Here is a 12,364-nt window from a genome sequence, read left to right on the forward strand (position 1 = left end):
ACGATCTCTTAATTTCACAAAATACCAGGTATCCTCCAACTCCAAACAGCAGGAACCCGAGTATCATAAATCCAAATATGTAGACGTCTTCCGCGTCCTCGACAGCCAGCATCGCCAAACACACGGTGCGCCACTTCCCCCATGCATCCTCCGTGTATCCAGCGAAGAAAGTCCCGTCGGGGCAAGACGCTTGTCCTTTCGTCATCTTCGCGGTTGAAAAAATTTGATCAATAGCATTAAGACCCCAGCTGACCAAATCCATGTTAATTTGGCTTCGTCTGATATGTAAAAAGATGCTCAAAAGACACAGACACAGACAGGCTAAGCAGGGCAAAAAAGGGAGGGAGGAGCAGAGAGAAATGCGAACTCTTCCACCGAGAGCCAAGAGCAGATGTGTGTTCAACCAGACTTTGCGTAGAACAAGGGAGAGTTATTTTTCTGAAATCATCAAAAACTGCAGTAACAACTCTCGTGTCCTGTTTGCTTCAGTAAACAGATTAACAAACCCTCCAGTTTCACTGCCTTTAGAACTCATTTCTACATCCAAGTGTAATGAGTTTGCAACATTCTTTAATGACAAAGTTCAAGGCATTAAAAATGCAATAATTTCCACAACACAAATAACTACTCTGCAGCCAGCTAGACACCTAGAGCTGACACATTTCACACCTGTTACTGACAAAACAGTCGAAGAGACCATCTGCAGTCTGAGTTCATCAACGTGCTGCCTTGATGAGTTGCCCACTAGATTCCTAAAGTCTGTGCTGAGCAGTTTGTTACCACAACTCGCTCATCTAGTCAACATCTCACTCCAGACTGGAATATTTCCAAAGGCCTTAAAAACTGCTGTCATTGAGCCTCTTCTAAAGAAGAGCAATCTTGATGCCACAGTACTGAACAACTACCGGCCCATATCAAACCTGCCATTCTTAGGCAAAGTCCTAGAAAAAGTTGTATACCAACAGCTTAGTGACTTTCTCCTGTCTAACAATGCTTTTGATACTTTCCAATCAGGCTTTAGGCCCCACCACAGCACTGAGACAGCTCTGATCAAGGTGACAAACGACATCCGCCTGAACACAGATGCAAGTAGAGTCACAGTCTTAGTTCTGCTGGACCTGAGTGCTGCCTTTGACACAGTTGACCATGCGATCTTATTACAGAGGTTAGAAGACTGGGTGGGAATCTCTGGTCGCGCTTTAAACTGGTTCAAGTCCTATCTGGAGGACAGGAAATATTTTGTTAAAATTGGTAACTGTGTCTCAGACCAAATGGCTATGACCTGTGGGGTTCCCCAGGGGTCAATCCTGGGACCCGTATTGTTGAATCTGTACATGCTTCCACTAGGCCAGCTAATACGCAGCTATAATGTGTCCTACCACAATTATGCAGATGACACTCAGATCTACGTGTCACTGACGGCAGGAGAACACGGGCCTGTAGATACACTGTGTCGCTGCATCGAACAGATCAGTGTGTGGATGCAAAACAATTTCCTCCAGCTAAACTCAGACAAAACTGAAATCATTGTCTGTGGCCCACAGAAACAAAGAGAAAGTGTTATCAGTCACCTTGAGACTCTCTCTCTAAAACCTAACTATCAAGTTAGAAATCTCGGGGTAATATTGGACTCAGACCTGAACTTTAACAGCCACATTAAATCTGTAACATCAGCAGCTTTTTACCATCTAAAAAACATTGCCAGAATCATAGGAATAGTGTCTAAAGCAGACTTAGAAAGACTGATCCATGCGTTTGTCTCCAGCAGGTTAGACTGCTGTAACGGCCTGCTCACTGGGCTCTAAACGGGCTGTAAGACAGCTGCAGTACATCCAGAACGCTGCTGCTCGAGTCCTGACTAGAACCAGGAAATACGACCATATTAGTCCAGTGCTCAGGTCTCTGCACTGGCTTCCTGTCGCTCAGAGAATAGACTTTAAAACAGCTCTGCTTGTGTACAAGTCTCTTCACGGTCAAGCGCCAAAGTACATCTCTGACATGTTAGAGCCATATGAACCAACTGGGACTCTGAGAACCTCAGGGAGGGGTCTCCTGCCTCAGGGAGGGGTCTGCTGCTGGGGCCCAGAGTCAGGACTAAACAAGCTGAGGCTGCGTTTCAGTTTGATGCTCCTAAAATCTGGAACAGTCTTCCAGAAGATGTGAGACAGGCCTCAACTCTGACAATGTTTAAATCCAGGCTGAAAACAGTTCTGTTTAGCTGTGCATATGACACCTGAAAGTATTTTATCTGCACTCTTCACTTTTTAATTAATTAATGATTATTTTAATGGGTTTTAAATTTCTTTCTTTTTTAATTTCTTTCTTTTATTTTCTTTTATTCCTTTTTAATGGTTTTATTGCCTTCTTGTGATTTTTTGTAGCTGTAAAGCACTTTGAATTGCCCTGTGTATGAATTGTGCTCTATAAATAAAATTGCCTTGCCTTGCCTTGCCTTGCCTTGTCCTGGTGGGCGATATATGATGACCATGTAGATTTTGACCGGTGCAGTAACCAAAATGGCATGGTATTCAAAGTAGAGCATGAAATGGGCCTTAAAAGTCAGACCCGAACCGGCCCGTGCCCGAAAGAACTCGACCCGTGCCCGGCCCGGCCCGTTTTGATTGACAGCTTTGTGGAGCCCGGACCCATTTTTAGCCCGACATTTTTCAAATGTGCGTATATCTTATCAGTCAAGAATGAATCATTGTATTCTTTGTTCTCATCGTGAATATGGTCAAAACTTTTCCACACCTCCGACCTTGCATTTGCTTGCTCAACCAACACGAAATCACCACTAGCTAATCGCCGTTTCACTTCTGCGACATCCATTTTGCATCTATGCGTATAAATAGAACTGTGGCGTTCTCACAGCCACTGCGGGTTCTTTCAGCTGTTAGACTATGGATGACTGAGACCTTGTGGCAGTGTAATGCTTTTATTCTTTTCTTTTCTTTTCTTTTTGCTCGGCTCGTTGATCGGCTCTTTCAGCGCGGCCTCCTTCCTGCGCTTCCTGCGCTTCGAGCCGGTTTGTTCTCCTTCTCTTCCCCGTCTGGTTCCAGCACGCTACTGTGTTTTATAAAGGAGAGTGATTAGACAAGTGGATGCTGGTGTACTAATCACTCACCTGGTGCCGCTCCCCTGAGCTCTCTCCACACCTCTCTCCTGCAGCTGATGCACCACGCCCCCTCCACAAGAACGTTCTCACACAATTGTTTATTTACCGCGCAAATAACGGTTTTTAGCCCGGCCCGAACCCGGGGGTCCCGTCTGGTTCGGGCAAATATTCCCAGCTCTAATTCAAAGGTGTTGTATTTAGCATTAGGTATCAGTTGGTTGTATTTCCCTGTATTGGAAATGAGCAGGCCCGTTCCACCACCTCTCCCAGATGGACGAGAGGTGTGGGGGAATGTGTGGTTGGTCTAAAGTGCAGCCGGGGTGGCATTGTTTTCAGGCTTAATCCAGGTCTCAGTGAGAGCCAGGATGTCAAGTGACAGGTGGTTGGCATAAACTGTAATGAAGTCTGCTTTGTTTATCGCCGATTGGCAATTCCACAACCCCACAGACAAGGGAATGTCACAGAGTAGAGTGCGTTTTAGAGAGCAGAGGTTATTTAGGCTGTGGTGGCGTTCGGTTGTGTGAAACGTTCTACAGGAGCCGGAGACAACAGGAATGGGATTGAGGCATATTTTAAAAGCAGGTGGTGAGTCAGCCAGAACGACATGGATAAGGCAAGTAGGACAAATTTGTCTTGTTCAGTGGCCTTGCTTGGTAGACACGCGCAGGTAGACACGCATGTCTTTACCCAAGAATGTCTTCACACGAGAATGGCTGACGCTTCAGGCGTAACCCCTTGTTTTATGCTCTGCGCACATTTGGACACGGCCGACACGTGTTAGCTAATTGTACTTTGCTGGGACCGCCCACTGAGAGTTAACGAAGAAGTGGTTTCAGAGAGAGAAGTGATCGCCCGTTCACAGCCCCTGATTATTCTGATTGTTTCCGATGGCCCAACCGAGGCTACTAGACAACAGGTTTTACCCACGGATGGGTTTTGATCACTTGCTCAACAGCAGATATTATCTTTAGCAAAGAAGCTTAGAAAAACTCACATGAGCAGGCTCTTTCCGTGCAGTTCTGATGTTACTTCCTTCTTATCTAGGCAATGTAAATCAAAGGTGACACCTATCTGCTTTGATTCAGCAAGACAAGAAACAGATGTCTCCCACTTCCATCAAACTACTTTCTTCAGATCCACTTTCAGTTGAATTTTAAAACTGTGTTAAATGCCAGAAGAGACTTTCTCACCAACAGACCTCAAGTGGCAAGGCAAGGCAATTTTATTTATAGAGCACAATTCGTACAGTGGTGAGAAGTGGGGACTGCACATTGTCTACACTGATCCTGAGGCACACCGCAGGAATGTGTGCTCAGCCCGGCCCTTTTCACTCTGTTCACACACGACTGTTCTGCTACTTACCCAACAAACATGGTAGTGAAGTTTGCAGATGACACCACCGTAGTGGTTCTCCTATCGGACAACGATGAGACTCACTACAGAGAGGAGATCCAGCACCTGACAGGATGGTGTTCAGACAAAAACCTGGTCCTGAACACCAGCAAGACCAAGGAGGTCATTGTGGACTTCAGGAGATCCAGGAAGACAGAACACACCCCTCTCCTCATTCATGGGGCGGAGGTGGAGCGGGTGGACAACATCAAGTTCCTGGGCATCAGCATCACATCTGACCTCACCTGGTCCATGCACATATCCCACCTGGTGAATAAGGCCCAACAAAGGCTCTTCTTCCTGAGGAAGCTGAAGAGGACTGGCCTCTCCCCTCAGCTTCTTACAACCTTCTACAGAGCATCCTCTGTCTCAGTGCAACAGGGTGGGATGGGAGCTGCACTGCACAAGACAAGAAGGACTTGGCCCGTGTGGTCAAGACAGCACAGGGGATTGTGGGGAGTCCTCTCCCACACCTGGACTCAATATACGAGAGCCGGGTCCAAAGGAGGGCCAGTCGTATAGCCACAGACCCCACCCACCCAGGACACCAACAGTTTGTGCCTCTTCCATCCAGAAAGAGGTACAGGAGTATCAAAACCCACACCAACAGACTGAGACACAGCTTCTTCCCCAGAGCTGTAAAATCCATCACTCCATACCCCCACACATCCACCCCTCCACCCCCACCCATAGACTGATTATTATAAACCTCTGCAGACAGAGACTCGCACTGCACTGCACTTTTATTTGACTGACTTACTTATGCTGCAACATGTGCAATACAGTCACAAAACAATAGGATTGCACTGCAACTTTTTACTTTAACTTTGACTATTTTTATTCTTTTTTTGTATAACTTAGATATCTTTATACTGTGTGCCTTATATCTTTTTGTGTATCCCAAGCCTGGATCTCCTGAACAAAAATTTCATTATGCCTGCATAGTGACAATAAAGATTCTTGATTCTTGATTCTAAATGTGTTTTATACCTTTATACAGGTTCTTTAAGGTTTTCAGTGAAATCACAACCTGCATTTAAACACCTTTTTCATGATCATACTTGGTATAATAAGGAAGAAATCATTATTTAGGAAAATGACAAACTTTTCTATGGAGCCACATTGGGCTAAGTGGTCTGTAGCATCGAGTCGTTAAACCTAAATTAATTCAGTAACTAGACATTTATAGGAAGTAACTCAACTGTTAACTGATGTTCCCTGTTGTTTCTTTTTGTATTTCATTGTTAAACACAGGAAAATAACATTGTTTGGTCCTTTATTCACATGTCGTAACTTTACAGATATCCATCTGAATTTGAGAGGTATTCAAGATCCACACCTGCAATCCATGTTATTTTAGTTCAGAGTATGTTGTTTATTTCATGGATTTACCTTCATATCTTAACAAGGTATGGTGTTTTCAGAATCCTCTGAACAAATGCGTGTCAAGACAATAGAATGGAGAAATTGAGTTTTCTTTGATTTATCAAACTCTTAACACGAGAATAAAACTTCTACTTTACACGCCCAGGCGAACGCCATAACGGTTTCAGGCATATCATTGGCTGAAAGTTGAGCCTTAGCCTGCGTCTTGGCCCCTCTCCACGAATCAAACTCAAGAAACCCGCCAGAAGAAGAAGAGAAAGAGAGAGAGAGGAAGAGACAGAAAGCAGAATGAAGTAATAGAAAGATTAATTTTTTGTGTTTTTCGTTCGTCCCTCGTTATCTCGTCTCCGTGTCTGTTTTTCGTTGCACGTTTTAACCTCCGCTGCTGCATAAGTTATCACACAGTAATAGTTTCCCTGCAAAGAAAGCCAGCATTAGCTTGTCAACTGATCATTTTTGTGAAGTTCATCTCACTAGAGTTGGTTATTTGACCAAGCAAACAAACCAACTCTAACACTCAGGTGAACATCTACAATTGTTATTTTTGATGGTGACGTCTCGATATCAACCCTCTCCTTGGTGATGAGAAGCCCCCGGTGGAGAAGAGTGACCTACCACCACTTCCCAGGCACCTTGAATATTCCACGCAAATTCATCAACAACCAGCTGGCTACCGAGAGAGGCCGAGAGACAGTGGACCCAAGAGAGACCCACTCGGACACCGCTGGCCATCGACCTGGTGTGTTCACAGCTGACTAACTGGGCTAAAAGTGCCAACCAGAGTAAGGTCTGCCCTCTTCTTCTCCTATTCAGACGGTTTGGTGGTGTCGAGAGAATTCACTGTTAAAATGATAAATGACCCCAAAAGTTGTTAGCCTCTAATCGTAAATAATGACTAAAATTAAGACAATTTTAGCAATTCTGGTACATTTCTCCATTCTCTTGCCCCTTTTTAAATCACTAAGTGTTCCCTATATACAGCCATTCATAGGCAACGCATTTCTCCTGTTTGTCCTTAAGGTTCATGTTTTTGGGTACATCTTTCAATAAATAGTTCATATATATATTTAACAAGTCCTTGTTGAATGCTTCTTTATGTAATTTCGGTCAATTCAAGCGAGAACTCATGAAGAAGCACGGTGAGACTGATTAACATTAATTTTAACATATCAGAATTTTAAGATTCTGTCTTTTCCTTCTTTGAAGGTGGTGCCCACATATATACGAAGTAATTAAGGTTTATTTAAATAGTTAGAACACTATTTGTAAACCATTTATATTCTGTCAGGTTATGCTACATATGTCAAAATCTAATATAATCAATTGCCATAACTGCAATCTGCAGGTCATAGACAATACAAGAGAATATCTAAGTGACAATGCTCAGTAGTTTAGTTGGAAGGACCACCTCCTGAGCAGATGATCGTGATTTGTACAATGAGGAGAGAAATGTTTAATTATTAATTCTAACAAGAAAAATTGTTGATAGTAAAATACAAAAGGTCAAATGTGTTGCTGTCCTGTTCAGCCTTGCCTGGCGACAGATGTGTGGAGCGGGAAGCGATGTTAACTTCCTGCAATGGTTCCAAGGTCTCTGTATGAAACAGGGAAATGGAGGAGCCCTGTGTGAAGGCCATCCAAACCCCTCCGCCTGAATGAACCATGCGGCTAACACTGCAGCCTTCATCAGGGTGAGCTTCAAAGCTCTGCAATAGAAAGACATGCATAATAATAATATTATATTATCATTTAATCATCATTTTGGACAGGAATAACATAACTTGAGCAAAAAAAAACGTGATATTGGTCTTTCTGCCATTATGAAAACCAACACTCAATAGAAATCTCTAATTTGGTGTACACTTACATGCCTTGTCTCGGTGGTGCTCCACCGTGTAATCTCAGGTTTTCTTGTATCTTGTCCCTTGTATGTATGTTACATGTTTACATCATAACCTCTTAAATTATACCATCTCATACACATATACAGTTTTGTATATTGTGATGAAATCTTACCACAAGTCATTTTACAGGCATTGTCATTGCTAATCTTTTCCCTACAATTTAGCCTATCAACCACAACCATTACAATCAGGAGCATTAACAAACTTCAATTAAGTAACCAATAGATTGTTTCAATTTGAAGTTGTACAGCACAAACTAAATTTAAATCTTCTTAAATTCTCTGAAAAGCCTCCAGCTGATCCAAAATGCTGCAGCCAGAGTTCTGATGAGAACTAACAGCAGAGATCATATTTCTCCAGTTTTAGCTTCTCTTCGTTGGCTCCCTGTTAAATTCAGAATAGAATTTAAGATTCAGATAGATTTACTTGAGGTTCCCAGAGTTTCTAAACGTAGAATGGGAGGCAGAGCCTTCAGTTATCAGGCCCCTCTCTGTGGAACCAGCTGCCAGTTTGGCTTCAGGAAGCAGACACCCTTTCCACTTTTAAGACCAGGCTTAAAACTTTCCTTTTTTATAAAGCTTATAGTTAGGGATGGCTCAGGTGACCCTGAAACATCCCATAGTTAAGCTGCTATAGGCCCAGACTGCTGGGGGAGCTCCCATGATGCACCTCTCCTCCTCTGCTCTCTTTTCTCTCCATGTACATATGACATTATTGTGGTCATTAACTTGTGTTTCTCTATCTCAACACGTATCCTTTGAATGGTGTTACAGTGTTTGTTGTCCCCTCTTTTCTGTCTTCTCAACCCAGTAAAGAAAGATGGCCACCCTTCCTGGTTCTGGTTCTGATGGAGGTTTCTTCCTTTTAAAGGGGAACTCCGGGGCATTTGAAGCGTGTTTCCATTGCTAGGGGTTGTCAAATACTGATAGTAGGACACAGAGAGGTGCGTATCTGCGCTCCCTGTGTGAAGATCGCTCTGTCCGCACAGCATGTCATGCGAGGCTAATACGTGGTGGCTAAGGGGCAAGCGCTAACCCTTCCACGTAAAACAACAACTTGCACACTGCAGAAACGTCACACCACTTTATAACCCATCCGACAATAAAGTCACAAGCCTTACCATCAAAACCATATGCATGGTTCTTACATTACTGGCATGGGGACGTTACAAAACAACTTTATAAACAGCATGTAACTCACCGGCTGGTTGTAGGCTCGCGCATGTGAAAGCCCAAAAGAGTCGATGAAGAATAATCCCATATACAAAACAATTATATTCTCTAGAAAAACTGCGTTCAAGTATTTAAAACATTACAAGAATATTACTGGGCATGTATTGTTGTAATGTTTTAAATACTTGAACGCAGTTTTTCTAGAGAAGATAATTGTTTTGTATATGGGATTATTCTCCATCGACTCTTTTGGGCTTTCACATGCGCGAGCCTACAACCAGCCGGTGAGTTACATGCTGTTTATAAAGTTGTTTTGTAACGTCCCCATGCCAGTAATGTAAGAACCATGCATATGGTTTTGATGGTAAGGCTTGTGACTTTATTGTCGGATGGGTTATAAAGTGGTGTGACGTTTCTGCTGTGTGCAAGTTGTTGTTTTACGTGGAAGGGTTAGCGCTTGCCCCTTAGCCACCACGTATTAGCCTCGCATGACATGCTGTGCGGACAGAGCGATCTTCACACAGGGAGCGCAGATACGCACCTCTCTGTGTCCTACTATCAGTATTTGACAACCTCTAGCAATGGAAACACGCTTCAAATGCCCCAGAGTTCCCCTTTAAAGAGGGAGTTTATTTCTCTCCATAGTAGCCTCATGCACGCTCAGGACGGCAGATTGGGCCGAAGATAAATTTTGGATCTATCTGTTGGTTTACTGAGCAAGGCAATTGTAATGGATTGGAATTTAATTAATTGGTTGATTAATTGTGTGGATTCTAATTGGCTTGAATTGACAACAAAAATCTGTTGATAAAACTCCTGGCCCATCAGGCCATAAGTGAGGGGATCTCAAGATTAATCTCAGCCATTAGGTCTAGCTCCAGAGAAATTCAAGAGAAAATGTAGCCTTTACATTGTTAAAATCTTGCTATATTTTAAAACTGACCTTTATACTTCTGAATGTCCCCCCGAAGCAAGCACCATGCTGAATGGGATAAATTTTCCTCAAAAAACCAGTGAAGACATAATAGATTTTGGGTAGCTCATAACTATCGATTAGATCGAAGATGCTATCAAATCCTTACAGAGTGGTAAATAGCCTTGCCTGGATGGCTTCACAGCAGAGTGTCAGAAGGCCGTTTCCAATCTTCTAGTGGCAGTTTTGAAAAGACACGTACAACAAAATATTTTACGTGATCACCTACCAGACTCCCTGCCCAAAGCCACTATCTCTAATTATGGATCTGACAGGAGGTAGGTGGCAGCTATAAATAGATTTTGCTCTTGAATATGGTTCTCAAAATACTTCTTCTTCAACTGGCAATTGCCTTTGTCACTTTGCTTGACCATATCAGATTCATGTCTGGGGGGCAATCTTCTCATAACACCAGAAGTCTTATAAATATCATCCCGTCAATAACAACTGAGAACTTGGAGAGTAGAATCCTTTGATGATAAAAAAGCCTTTGACACTGGTGACAGGCTTTTTCCTAACAAGGAGGTAAGCAGATTTAGCCATGGCAATGGCTTAATTCGCTGGACAAGGCAGCTAAATTTATCTCCAGAGGCTGCAGTACATATAAATGACAAGCTGTTGCCTTCTTTCTCTCTCCAGAGTGGCAGTAGACATGGTTGCCCACATTATTTCTCATTTTTGTTTGCCCTCAGAAGAGGGCTTCAGATGTATTATATGGTTTAATAGGATTCATAAAGTCTGTCTAAATGCAGATAGCTTTTTTTAAATCTAGTTAGCTCACTCTCTGTAAACTTCAATATCTCATAATAGTTTGGTAATCTGATTACAAACTCAGTTACCACGAAATGGAGTTATTAGTTATGCAACAAACTCGCTATGCACCTCCCATGCTCTGTAGGACCAATCAAGTCTGACAACAGATTTTGCTGTTTCGGTGTTCTTATCAAGGCTTCTGTTCCCAATAGAAATGAGAAATATTCTAACCACTGGTCTGCTTTACCACTACCCCTTGTTAGAGATGTCCCGATCAGGTTTTTTTGCCTCCGAGTTATTTTATTTCGAGTAATGTGCTTTAACTGCACTCCTAATTCTTCCTCTCCTCCTCTAGCTTCACAGAAGGAAATGTACATTTTTCTTGATGAAAACCAACATCTCTACCTTATCAGGTTTGAGCCTGTCCCTGTTTGCAATCACAACGTTTTTGTCCTCCACTTTAAAAGACCTCCACCCCGCAGATATTCAACCCCCAGCTTCAAGCTGCTGCGCTGTTCTGCTTCGCTTTACAGCAGCAAAGTGACGTCATGCCGCATGTTTCTGTGTGGAGTTGAGACGGTCTGACTCTGTACCAGAGAAAAGGGTTAGTGACACTGGATGAGAATGATGACAGTAGTACCTGGAATTTAGTTAGATCTGCAGGATCTTTTGATTTGTGCCATTTCCTTTCGGCAGCTCTGAGGTTGGTGCGCAACGCTCGGAGAGTATCATTAAGCCAAGGGTGGGACTGGGATGATCGAGCGGGTTTGGTGGATAGAGGACACAGACTATCCAGACATGAGCTCAGTGTAGAGCAGAGGGACTCTGTGGCATCATTAACCTCAAGGGAGGGAAATGTGCTGGAGGTGAAGAGCAGAGGCAACAAGGGAGGAGAAGCGGGTGGGCGACAGGTTGCGGCGGAAGGAAACCATAGGGGGGGATGCAGAGGGTCTTCTTGGGAGACTCACTCTGAACTGAATGAAATGGTGGTCAGAAAGGTGCAGAGGTGTGACAGACAGGACCTCTGTGGCACAGTTTCTTGTGGAAATGAGATCTAGCTCTTTGCCAGCGTTATGAGTCGGAGGACTACAAACCAGTTGTCACTCAAACGAGTGCATTAATGTCAGAAAATCTGAGGAGTTAGGGCTGTCAAGGTGGATATTCATGTCACTAAGGATCATTATGGGACAGTCATGCTCAGGGATGGAAGAGAGCAAGGTGTCCAGTTCATCTAGAAAGTCACAGAGTTGTCCTGGTGGGCGATATATGATGACCATGTAGATTTTGACCGGTGCAGTTACCAAAATGGCATGGTATTTAAAGGTGTTGTATTTAGCATTAGGTTTCAGTTGGTTGTATTTCCATTTATTGGAAAGGAGCAGGCCCGTTCCACCACCTCTCCCAGATGGACGAGAGGTGTGGGAGAATACACCAGCACATCACCCCCACCCTCATTCACCTCCACTGTCTCACAGTCAAGTTCCGTTTAAAATACAAAATCCTACTCCTCACTTACAAGTCCCTCCATGACCTGGCCCCCCAGTACCTGTCTGACCTCCTCCATCTCCACATCACATGGACTCTGCGCTCCACTGACTCTGGCCTGCTCTCCATTCCTCACTCCCGACTCAACACCTTTGGGGATCGAGCCTTTAGTTTTGCCGCACTC

General features: G+C 43.6%; 1 protein-coding gene across 4 annotated transcripts in view; it reads right to left on the reverse strand.

Annotated features, from left to right (window-relative positions):
* Nucleotides 1–12,364, reverse strand: part of LOC142390074 (rho guanine nucleotide exchange factor 10-like protein) — a 201,216-nt gene that overhangs the window by 24,447 nt on the left and 164,405 nt on the right. For all 4 annotated transcript variants that reach the window (XM_075475443.1, XM_075475444.1, XM_075475442.1 and 1 more), the window contains one exon: nt 7,428–7,599. In XM_075475443.1, the coding sequence (XP_075331558.1) occupies nt 7,428–7,599 (172 nt within the window). The remainder of the gene's footprint in view (nt 1–7,427; nt 7,600–12,364) is intronic.

Source organism: Odontesthes bonariensis, chromosome 10 (genome assembly GCF_027942865.1).
Source record: "Odontesthes bonariensis isolate fOdoBon6 chromosome 10, fOdoBon6.hap1, whole genome shotgun sequence".
In the NCBI taxonomy this organism is placed as follows: domain Eukaryota; kingdom Metazoa; phylum Chordata; class Actinopteri; order Atheriniformes; family Atherinopsidae; genus Odontesthes; species Odontesthes bonariensis.